At 37.1% G+C, this 12,186-nt stretch overlaps 3 protein-coding genes across 6 annotated transcripts; 1 reads left to right on the top strand and 2 right to left on the bottom strand.

The window, feature by feature from the left end:
- Positions 1 to 1,969: 1,969 nt before the first annotated feature.
- zmat5 (zinc finger, matrin-type 5) lies at positions 1,970 to 5,950 on the bottom strand. Its single transcript, XM_031277913.2, has 6 exons — positions 5,788 to 5,950; positions 4,584 to 4,767; positions 4,215 to 4,277; positions 4,028 to 4,108; positions 3,412 to 3,520; positions 1,970 to 3,304 (listed from the first exon to the last, which is right to left on the bottom strand). The coding sequence occupies exons 2-6, from the start codon at positions 4,708 to 4,710 to the stop codon at positions 3,157 to 3,159; spliced, it is 528 nt and encodes a 175-aa protein (XP_031133773.1). The 5' UTR covers positions 4,711 to 4,767; positions 5,788 to 5,950; the 3' UTR covers positions 1,970 to 3,156.
- LOC116035023 (cytochrome b-c1 complex subunit 9) lies at positions 5,893 to 6,615 on the top strand. The gene is made up of 2 exons (XM_031277914.2): positions 5,893 to 6,117; positions 6,288 to 6,615. The coding sequence occupies exons 1-2, from the start codon at positions 5,977 to 5,979 to the stop codon at positions 6,336 to 6,338; spliced, it is 192 nt and encodes a 63-aa protein (XP_031133774.1). The 5' UTR covers positions 5,893 to 5,976; the 3' UTR covers positions 6,339 to 6,615.
- A 1,355-nt stretch (positions 6,616 to 7,970) lies between these two features.
- On the bottom strand, positions 7,971 to 10,788 carry gal3st1b (galactose-3-O-sulfotransferase 1b). Of its 4 annotated transcripts, XM_036007817.1 has the most exons (5): positions 10,496 to 10,788; positions 10,148 to 10,289; positions 9,604 to 9,740; positions 9,472 to 9,523; positions 7,971 to 9,279 (listed from the first exon to the last, which is right to left on the bottom strand). In XM_036007817.1, exons 3-5 carry the CDS (start codon positions 9,717 to 9,719, stop codon positions 8,380 to 8,382), a joined length of 1,068 nt encoding a protein of 355 aa, XP_035863710.1. In that variant the 5' UTR covers positions 9,720 to 9,740; positions 10,148 to 10,289; positions 10,496 to 10,788; the 3' UTR covers positions 7,971 to 8,379. The 4 variants fall into 4 exon arrangements, with proteins under 4 accessions (XP_035863710.1, XP_031133771.1, XP_035863658.1 ...); XM_031277911.2 differs by lacking the exon at positions 10,148 to 10,289; XM_036007765.1 differs by having other exon boundaries at positions 7,971 to 9,523; positions 10,496 to 10,787.
- Positions 10,789 to 12,186: the final 1,398 nt, after the last annotated feature.

Here is a 12,186-nt window from a genome sequence, read left to right as displayed (position 1 = left end):
AAATGCTAAATACTTTGAAGTATGCTGTGAACAATAATTTAACATATCATGAAAAATGTTTTCTGGCTTTTACATGGACCACCAAAACAACAACATATTGTTTAAAGTATAACATGGTTATATTTTCTTACTTGGAAAAGTGATACATCGAATCTATGTGATTTTATTATAAATGTAATCTTAATGTTTTGTATAAAACAAATAATGCAAAAAAAAATATCAGGTTACTGATATAATTTCCAGGTTGACTGGCCATTCAGAAACAAGTTATTGTGTGTATTAAGGTCACGCACTTACATTAACGTTTCTGATTTGTTAAGATTTCTTTTTTAGAATGTTTTCTTTAACACTTAAAGCAGTTTAGCATTTAAAAACTTCTTTCTTTCATTCTTTAAACATTTGTCAAATTTGACAAGTTTTACAAAATGATGTATATTTTTTTTCTTGCTCTTTTTATCTTAAAGTTTATCAAAGCTATATCGCAAGAGAAAACGTATTAAACAGCGAATATCATTCTGGCAATAAAACAGATATTTGATCTCGTATATAGTAGCTGTTAATGTATGAACTACTTATATGACATCACATTACCTCTTCATGTGAACATATCATGTAAGGTATGGGTTTTGTGTGAATGTAAAATAGTTATTGTGCCAAATCTTGTCTTTAGACATATAAGCAATTATTGTGTCCTATCCTGTATATTACAGTGCTTTAATGAGCAAATTTATCTACACTCTGTTGACGGATTGTCTTAATTGTTATTAATTGGATTTCGTAGATGTCTTCTGTTCTGTGCTTTTGTCATTTGGAGTACAAACAGCGCTCTCATGCATTGACTTAGAGTAACTTTAGAAAGACTTCTGGAAAGAAGGAAAATCCATTATACAAAGTCAAAGTTTTGACAAAAATGAATCTGATGCTAAATGTAGTTTTGAACTGAAATGACTAATCAGTAATTCAAGTGATGTATTATCTGTATCTCTCCCCTGTAAAAGTCAGTTTAACTTTCTAGTTAATATTTGTATCATCCTGCTGTGTGACATTACTAGTAATTGTAATGTCTAGATCAAGAATATCCAGCGCTGTTTTATTTCTGTAACTGTTACGGCACATGTAGAGGTTACTGCATCAATTATACACTAATGTAAGTGGTGGCTATAGATGCATGTCCAATAAAAACTAAGGCTTTAAAAGGAGCTTGCTGTTTGTTTTTCTGTTTACAAATGTGACATTGGTTGCATATTAAAGCTGGATATGACAAATCTCAAAAAAGGAACATTTACTGTGTACACTTAAACAACATAGTTGATACTAACAACAAGTAGAGCAAATAATAATAAAACAGAAGAGCAGATCTGGGTGGGGATGCTCTTTTAGGGTAAACACAACACAATTTTGAATTCATTCCTCATTCAACACTTTGGACTCACAGTCAGGATCTGATGGTGTGACGGCCCTGATGGTGCAGCATCAGGCATGTTAAACGTGTATTAACAGAGCACAGCACACAGCCTGCACAGAAGGAAAAAAACATTTCCTTGTAGCCATATAGTGGTGCACTTCATGTAGTAGCATGGGCACAAGCACCAGAGCGTTGGAATACAGAGCTTTAGGGGAAAATAACATGCACACGCAATTACTGTCGTTGTAAGGGCTAACAGGAGCAGTGAGCACAGCAGCGATGGACATGAAGTAGTTTAGATGTGAGAAGATTAGATCCAGGATAAAGACGTGTAGTGTCATTTTCTTTAATGTACAGAATACACCTATAGATATGAGGATCCAGTGATAAATAAAGCTACAAGCTCACAACTTATATATGACTGAAAAATCAGTTATTGAACTTCCCATTTTTATAGCCTTTATTTAAAGGTGCCTTATGGTGCCAAAGCCATTGTGTGTATCTCTGAGGTCTAACAAACGTGTGTATTTCCTTCCACATTTAACATTTGGAGAAAAAAAAATGTATTAGCTTAATAAAATCATTTATTGTTTACATCTATGTCTGCTTTTCCATTGCTATCCATCTTCTTCACTGTCTTTATTATTTGTTGCTGTGTTACTGCCACTGTCAATAAGCAGAATAGCCTGAAACCAAGGCTGGCCGTGCATGGGTCCTTGTGTGTGTGGATGATACAAATGTTGATCCATAGTGCTAGAGTGGTCCAAAACACCACAGGGCACCTTTAAGTACGTAAGTAGGTAGGTTAAGTCCCATAAGAAGTCAGAGACGTATTCTGATCAAGGCGGCAGAATAAGAGTTAGACAAAATTATACAAAACAGAAAGAAACTCATACCAATTTAAGGAGGATTCTGCTGTAACCACTGCATTAGGTAAGTGGGTTATACAGTATACATCTCAGCAAAACCCCAGTTATGAGGAATAACCTTATTGAGGACCTTTAAAAAGCCAATGACAATTATAAATGCATTAATCACAAATCCAGATCTGCATGAAGCTCTTTGGCAAGTGTTTTAACAAACGTTCCAACTATGAAAACCTTCATTATGAAACGTAATCCAGATCATTAGTTTGCCATCTTTACTATTTACGAAGTAAAATTGTTTTTTTTAGCTGGCTGGGTTAGAAATAAAATACAGTCAGATCAGTGATTACCTTGGTAACAATGCAGAGGATTAAAATTAAACAAAACATTATTTCCATCTGCTCAGCAATCCTCTGTTTCATTCAGGACTACATAAACATCAAATGTAACTCCTTAGAGGAGTCTTACGATTAAGTCACTCTACTTCAGATTAGTGCAGCAATCAACAACAAACTGCCAACATGTCAATTATAAGGGTTATTATGCACTGCATGTGTTTTATGTAAATATAACCATTTACTCATTTTAAATTAGCTTCTTTTTACTGTTAATTGTATTCTTAAACAAGAAACTTAACACCTGCAAGTACAATGTAATAAATAAATAGTTCTTCTAAATTAAACAAACATGACCTATTCTGTGGTTTTTTATTCTTCTTTTAAAAAATTGGCAACAAACAGCTTTTAGAATCAACTGGAAACCTCATTAAAAACTGAAAACCTTCAAATATGTGACACAATCTCTTAATATGCAATCTGTACCATTCCTCCTTCAATTAATGTCCCATATCCACTTAACAGTGATGTGAACCACAAAGTGAATATCTCAACCCCATTCTGTGTTCACTTTGACTTTCCACCCGCCTGGGGGAGGAGGTAGAAGAGAGGGTGGAAGGTCAGGGATGGAGAGGAGCTGTTGAGGTATGTCACTTTCTTCTTGGCCCTCTTCGCTGTCTTGCTTATCTTTTGAATCTCTGCAGATATAAATAATGAAACAGTTGAAATCTAAATCAACAGGAATAACCATTAGCAATGCTAACCACGTATGAATAGGTGTTAAAACAAAAATTAAAGTGCATACCCTTCAATATTGAGGGCAGTTCGCTTTTTTTCCCTTCTGGAGAGCCACTCTTCTATACTTCGCCCAGGTATCATTCTGTCTACAGAGTCCTCTCTGCGCTGTCTTTCATCTGAAAGAAATAACATCTTACTCCTGTCAACATATCACGCTTATGTACACAGTCATCTGGGCAAAATGCACTTGACAATTTGTACTTGTAAACTATTATTATTAATAGTATATTTTTTAAGGGAATTTATGAGAAAGGGCTAACCAGTGTGCTTGCCTTTTTAGTAAGTACATTTTTGTTTTAAACCCACCTTCTGCAGCATTACATTTGAGCTATTAACAATCTGGACTGTGTCTGTAAAGTGTCTCGAGATAACTCTTGTTATGATTTGATACTATAAAAATAAATAAAATTGAAATAAATTGAATTGATCATGTGTGACAACTGTGAGTGCAATGTTGAATGTTCACCTTATTATTAAAGAATCATTTAGATAATACTATTTATATTTGCAAATTACATGTGTCTTAAATGTGTGGAATATTGCTTTGGGCGACTGTGATTTATTCATTTAAAAAGTGCTCAACCATGTGGTAGACACAGCACTACCCTTTGGTTACAGCTTACCTTCCACCTGTCTTTTTAAGTTAAACAGTTCCTCTTCAGACATGTGAGAAAACCTGCAGTTGGGGCCAAAATCACAAATTCCTAAAAAAGAAGAAGAAAAAGCCAGGGAATTTTTTTTTATTATAACAAGGTACTTAATAGAATTTCCTGGTTAGTTAAAAAATCTATGGTTAAACTGTTCTGTTACCTTTTTGGAGAAACTTCCTGCAGGGTTTCTTTGTTTGCTCATCACACAGAATGGCTGAAAAGTCTGTAAAAAAAAATGATAGTGTTGTCTATGGTTGTTTCACTTGTTTGTATAATCTTCCATCATAAAGTAAACAGTTGGGCAGCCAAAATGGCATAATGAAATGTAAGCGTGCTTAATTCTCATAATCTCATACATAGGTTTAAGACTTAGCATTTTAAACAGTAAATTGTAATAGGAATTGTATAGGATCACTATCTAAAACAAACACATATACACTAAACATCATATATAGTAAAAACATAGCATGTAAATTGATTTTCATTGCAACCACATCTCAAAGGTCCAAGGACCAAATGCAAGTCTCACCTCTAAAAGAGTCATACCAGGCCTTTTTAGCTCTGTGATGCTGAACACCATTCAGATGTTTTTTCCTGTTATGCATATTGTCCTGAAAGGACCGGTCACAGTAGTCACAGTAGTATCTCTTCCCCATGGTGCAGGTTATGTGCTCAAAACAGCAAGATGTCACCTTTTAAATTGCTGAACAAGACTGTAAACAGAAACCAAACACATTTACATAACTACTCTGTCAAGACATGGTGAATAGCTGTGCTGACTGAAATTGTTTCTGTATGAAAGTTCTGAGTGTTATGTAATGTATCATTATGCACTAGATGATTCAAAGCCAAGTTTCTAGCCAAACAGACTGTATGTGTACAATTATCAATTATGTTGTTGATTATTGTTCTGATTAATGGATTATTTGTTTAGTCTAAAAACAAATCGAAAATACAGATCACAATTTCCCATAGCCCAAGACGACATCTTCAAATTATAGTTTGTTTTGTCTGCCCAACAGTCTGAAACCCAAAGATGTTCAATTTCACAGTGATATACATTAGAACGGCCTCACGTATAAAAATATTATTACTTATCTGTTAATTTACTAATTGACTAGACCCTATCTTTTCAGGAGTGAAAAGCCACACAAAAAACAGTCAGAAGTACATAGCAGACCCAATTTACCCCTAATTATGGTCATAGTATGAATCTATTTTATCAATGCGAGTTCGTTTACATTTACATTAAGTAAGCATGGTCCCAATCGTTTGTTTGCTTTTGCATTTGTGATCACGTAGCCTACAGATTTGGCCTACGACGGAAAATGACAAACTGGAACCAGCCTAACATCTACAATCAAGAACACCAGCAATATCGTAAACAATGACAGGTGGTACAAGCAGCTTTCTTTTGCTGCCACCTACTGGTTTAGTATTGGAGGTGCCTTTATTTTAAATATGCATTGGTATGACTTCCTGTTCTACTGTGAGGACACAATCATTGTGAAGGTACAAAACTCTTTAGAAATATACACACTGAGCATGTAGCAACGAACAGTTTGATGCTGGTACAAACACTTCCCCAGATAACACAACCAGCCGTGGTCCGTAGCGTTGTTAAAACTAGATGGTTAAGTAGCTTACATGCTGCTTATTATTAACGTTACATCAATACATGTTTACTTAAAATCCCTGTGTGTTATTGAATTTAAACGGCAAAGAGCACAAACCATTGGCGAAACAGTGCTGCCCTCCTCCGTGGTGTTTGAAAGGCTCTATGTCACTTTAGCTAACTGGTGTAAAAAGAAAAAGGAAATCCACACTACTATTATTGCTAACATCCGCTGCTCTTGGAGCGGAAGCGTTTTGTTTTCTTTGTCCCCAGCTTCCGTTCCTGCGCAATACGTCAATCCACCGACATGGCGCTGGCTAAGTCCGTCTACGATCTGCTCTTCAGGAGAACGTCCACTTTCGCTGTAACCATCATGGTTGGAGCGGTCTTCTTTGAACGACTATTTGACCAAGGTGGCGACGCGATCTTTGAGCAAATGAATCGCGGGGTAAGTGTGTCCTGTGGTGTTTTAATGCTTGTTTTATCCTGACCTTGTAAGCAGAGGGCGAAGCAGTGCTAACGTAAGCTAAGCTATCGAGCAAACGCGTCCTTTTACAACTTCACAACATATCTGTGCATATGCAATGTCTAACTTAACTAATATTTGATTTATTGTAGAAACTATGGAAACACATTAAACACAATTACGAGAACAAAGAGGAGGAATAGAAGGCCGCGGGGTTACCTAAAGGCTGAAGTGCAACTGTTGTCACACTTCCCTTATCCATTGTTCCTGGACTCGATACCTGAATCAAACATCAGTCAACATGGACAATGTGCTCAAAGTCATGCCTAGTGGGACCCGTGGGAGCTGATCCACACCACCATGAAGAGGGAGCAATGGTTCCTGTCACCTCTTCCTCCACTTCCTGTTGTTATTTGTAAAGTCTTCGTTCTCCTCACAGATTGTAAATGGTTAAATTAAACTTGTTAATGTGGTAAAAATCTTATGTCTCAATTTATCATATCAGATATATTTATATGCATGTGGCAAAGCATGTTTTTTTAAATTAGTAACACTGTTACAGGCAAACTTTTAGGCACACCGCCAGCCACATTTGTCTTCTTAAAGTTTATCTTCATATACAAGCTAATTGAGTTAATTGGTAAGAGGACATGGAAGGGTGTTTGCATAATGTAGTTATAGTTAAACTGATCATTTCCATTTTCTAACTGCAAGCTTTTTCAAAATATGCAATGATTTGTGTCCTTTCTATAAGATAGCAGTTTGTATGGGTTTTGACAGTGTATAATTTCATGGATATACTTCCACGTGAGCTTGCTGTGTGGTATTACTACATAAAAGAATGCAAATGTCACATTGGGCGGACAGAAGCCTGCATTTAAATGATACGTATTACTGTAGTTGGTCAAAATACAAAATCACCTGAATAAAAAGGCATGCAATTTTACGAAGAGCATGATATTAACAAAATACATAGGCTGGCTGATTCAGAGTTATACCAGTAATCAGTATATGTTATCAATATACAAGCCCTTTTAAAGTAAATGATACTTCTCATGCACACAATACTGTAAACAAGGTCTTTCCAAACGGCTGCTGTGTGCCTGGTGTATTAGCGACAAGTACATTCTAAAGAGATGCCTTATGTGCCACAAATATTGTGATGAAAAGATAATTAAGTAGTTAAATTAAACTTCTCTGTTGACATAAAATGGTAAAGCTCTTATTCAGATCAACCTGTATGTGTAACCTGTGGTGCTAAAGATCCAAAGTTATCAGTTATATTGTATATTGGCCTGATCAGCAAAAAGTAGTATAATCTACAAACAGTAGCCAGCACCTTCTACCAAAAATAATCATGTAACTGATAAATCATTTGCTTTTGCCTAAATTAAATCAAAAATGTACGCACAGAAAATGATCTGCTGTTCATGCCATGTCAGACCATCGTTACTGTCAATGATGAAGCCATGTTATGTAAACAGTTATGGCAGGGTCAGGCAAGGCCAACATGCCAAGTATGCTTAGTAACAGAGTGGATACTGCACATGGCACATGCAAGGCCAAAACCATTCAAATTCATTGCATACAACTGCACCTAAGCCTCAGGCCTCTAGGGGCACACTAGCATTGCTTGTACCACTGAATGATAAGAATTGCACTTCTAACATTAACGCTATCACTGATAGCTCAGTGTTAGATCGATGCCACAACCTGGTTTGATTCCTGTGGAATCAACAAAAGAATAGCACCAGGACCCAGAAACATTTGTGCTTGCAATGGACAATCACCCAAATAAGCTTTGACCATGAAACATATAAATCTTACCAGGGAGGTGATCATCAACTGCAGAATTTTACTAATTTAGAGGCAACAACAATAAGGAGTCTTACTGTTCACACTTTAAGCCTGAACCTATTTTTAAAAGAGTGTAAACAGTGTTTTTATGTAGTGTACAACTAAATGAAGCAATTAAAGGCTAACGGATGATGAGTAGAAGTATCTTAGCTAACTGTGACCCATCTGAAGGCCTACGTGGGAGTGGTAAAAATTCCTAAATGTAAAGCATTCTATGCAGCCAAATGCAAATACAGATTCTAGGAGACAAATCTGAACATTATAGATGCATCATTCAGAAGAAAAGTGAAAGATTTTCTGAAACGAGGAAAACAATTGTTTCAAATAGGCATCATTGTGTTGCAAGACAAATTGTTATATTGTAGTTGTAAATGTTTTTAATCCAAGTCAAATTGTAAAAACAGCATCTTTTAACCAACCCCATAGTCTAGTAAGCCACAGGCTTACGCCCAGATCTGACAAATATTGTATTTCAGGCGTGAGCATTTTTTCACAAAGTGTCCTGAATGTTGGATGAACATTTTTCTTCATGTTGTACCCCAGGATGGAAGACTCTCCAACTGGCTGCCAGGGCAGGAAACGTCTGTCCTGAATCTTTTGGGCTTCAACCGCATCTCCATCCTCGACACAGATAGCTTTCATCGCAGCATTTCTTCTCCTCAGCTCATTTACCTCCTGTTTCATTCTTTCTCTTCCATACGCCTCTACTCTGGCCCAGAAGGTAGCATTAAAGTGCTGATAGAGTCTCCAGTCAGCCCCGTTCCACTGTAAAGCTTTGGCTCTCAACTCAGGGGTCAGACGAGATACAGATGAGCTCCTGCGAGCATTGAGTTTAAAATACATGATGTCTTCCATAGTCCAACACAGTTTGTCCTTAAGCAGGATAAGAGACTCCTCAAAATACTCTGCTACGAGAACCAAATCAAAATGTTTTGATAAGTTATGAATATCCCTCATGACACGAGGATCATCAGCTTCCAGGTTGTTGTCAAAACCAAAGTCAAAAAAGAGCAGATTTTTCAGGTAGAATGAGTTAAAAGCCTGTGGGCTGTAGAAGGTCTGAGGACTGTTTAGAAACTCTGCCAGTTTGTTCTCTCCAGTGATACTCCATGTGAGAGGAACTGCTTTGTGATAATAGTTGAAGGATGACTCAAAGAGATCCACTGGGTCCCGTATGATGGTGATGTACACAGCATCTGGAGGCAGGAGCTTGGCTACTTCTTGATGGTCAAAGCGCATGTGGTTACAAATAATGTTGAAACAGTCTCCAGGCCTGTAATCTTTCACCTGGGAGCACAGAAAAGGCGATGGGTAGAAGAAGTCATTACGCCCATCAGGTAAGGCAAATTTAAGCTTGTGTTTTTCTCCAAATCTAAAGAGGATGTTGAGTATGGTGCTACTGGCAGTTTTGTGGGTCTTCATAAACATGATGTCTACTGTGGGGGAGCACTCTTCTGTGCTTTGAGAAGGCATGCTCACATTTTCTTTCAGTTTTGCTATGCTTAGAGGACACGTGTCTTGTTGGGAGCCCCTATAAACAAAATATATGGATAAGAAAACAGATCAGCTGACTTTACTAAATAAAATAATGCTTTGCTTTTAAATCTTTACCTGATCTTGACTTGGGTTGGGTTCATCAAGCAGTACAGCACCAGCATTATGTTGGTCAATAAAACCCAGAGAATCAGTCTCCTTTTTTGTGTGCACTTTCCTTTGATGCCAGACATTATTAACACCCAAATGTGAACCTGGAAATGAAATTGGAGAGCATGTATATAGAGGAAAACATCACAGGGAAAATTCCAATAAGGCTTAGAAGTTTTGATACACATCTTGCTGGATTTTGCTGTGTAACTTTTGGGTTCTCTTACAACCAATGAGCACAACACTAAGCTCATAAACAGTTGAAACGCCCTGCAGCAATTCAATACACACAGGCCGACTAATTACCCCCTTATCTCACCTCATCCCTTAATACAGCAGAGCCTCCATGTATACACTATAAACATGTTTATGGTGCTTGCATTACCGTCATAACAAAAAAAAATGGAAGGAGAAAAGAGACACTTACATGAAAAACACAATTTAGCCACAAGCATCTTTAAGTGCTCATAGTAAAAAATGGCTAAATACTGTATCAAATAAGTGCTTCTACCAATGACACTTGACAGATGCTTACTCTTCATGCCACGTAGGAAAGGTAAGTCCCTTTGCATACCAGCTCTGACTTATTATCTTTAACACTGATACTTGTCTATGTAGTCCTTTTGTTACATTTGATCTCTCACAGAGCAGTTCTAGCACGAGGAAAGACAACTTGATTAAAGCCTACACATACGCAACATGTCTTAGCTTAAAATAACAATTCTGTAGACCCATTATCCTAAAAAAAAATAATTAAAAACTTCTTTTGATAATTAAAACAGCCTGAGTATAAATTACATTGTAAACCAAAGAAGGATACAACATGTAGAAAACATGCAAAGTAAAGAGCTTTACTTACCTGCAGATGAGAGCAATAGCAGTGTCGGGGTGAGGATCTACTGCAAGGTGAAAGAAAACCCTCTATTGTTCAGCATGCTGTACACAATCCCTGAAATCATATCCCATTGGCTGTGGGGACTGAAAGAAGTCTGATGTAAAGTCTCCTCCCACAGGGACTGAATTGGTTTGAAAAAGAGGCTATTGTTGAAAGCCACACCTCTGGGGCGACCTGTAGCTCACCTGGTAGAGTGTGCGCCCCATGTAGGCCGAGTCCTTTGTAGAGGCCCAGGTTGGAATCCGACCTGTGGCCCTTTGCTGCTTGTCATCTCCTCTCTCTCCTCCCTTTTCTGTCTGTCTACTATCACTATCTAATAAAATAAGAAAAGCCCAAAAAAATAATCTTAAGAAAAGCCACACCTCTACAAAACATAATATGTAGAATTATTACTACATAACTGTACCAATGTTTATTTGTCATGATATTTCCCCCAACGCTAGTGGTTGTGTTTGACAACATTTGACCATCGTAACCCCAGCAGCAGGTTCAGTCATAAGAACACTGAGTATAGAGTACTTTTGGTTTGTTGTTACATTCTTTTACTAAGCAAGATGACTGGGTGGTTGCATACATGTATAAAGACATGAGGTATTTATATCCTGTAGTATTTATAAAGTGTGTGGCTAAATTATGTAGCTATCATTTGTGTACAGAACATGTAAAAATACCAATATGCAGGGTTTGAACTGAGAACATGTATTAAATGATGTACGATAGAGCCACACCAATACATATATAGTGTACTATACATCTTAGGCCGCAATAAAGTTGTCATAACATTAAAAAATAATAGCTGCATATAACATCTCACTGGACAGAGAGTAAACCCAACAGGGTCTGCTTGGTCTCAACACAGCTGTTTTGTGTTGTGGGGCTGGCCGACTGCTTTTCTTTAGTCTCCAGATACCTAGGACTCAGGTGCTGCCTCAGCTGCTGTTAACTTTGGCTGGGGCAGAATTACCTCTGATTTTATAGGTCACACAGACTTGGCACAGGGAGCCCACTAGCTTCTGTGTTGCAATGGTCGTAGTTGTTGATGCCATTGACTTTAGAGTAGGTCAGCGAGGAGAGCCAGATCTACATCACTACGAGAGAAGATCAGGGTTGCATCTATCCAGTCTAGTAAGGGCTGCCTACAATGGCAGAAACTGGAGTTTGTATAACTTTAAGACAGCAACAGATTGTCTTAAGATATTATGTCATATGTATATGTCATTATGTGTAACTTGAGTTTTCAAAGATCCTACCCCAATAAGGAAGAAACTTAAATAATACATTTGCAACTCAATGTTGTTTAAGTAAGTGTCTACCTTCAACACCCACAGCTGCAACAATAATAAACACAATTCAATTTAATGTTAACTGTATTTTATTGTATTTATCAATAATTACATTTATTTTACAACTGTACAAAATATATATACTATATACTGATACAGCAGTGATGAGGAAACCAAACAGAGTAAAAAATCCAGAAATACAAACCAAAATCCTGCTTAATTACTTGAGATGTGCCAAGGTCATTCAAGGTGAGAGACTAAAATCAAATTTGTTGTTAGAACACTCAAACTCAACCCTCCACACCAATTAAGGCACCTTCTATATTACTGATATTGGGTTAAATTATGACATTGAGACTGTAACGAAAATGA

The sequence above is a fragment of the Sander lucioperca genome, chromosome 1, assembly GCF_008315115.2.
Source record: "Sander lucioperca isolate FBNREF2018 chromosome 1, SLUC_FBN_1.2, whole genome shotgun sequence".
NCBI lineage: Eukaryota > Metazoa > Chordata > Actinopteri > Perciformes > Percidae > Sander > Sander lucioperca.
The sequence above is the reverse complement of the archived record's forward strand: the minus strand, read 5'-3'. Positions and strand labels throughout refer to the sequence as shown.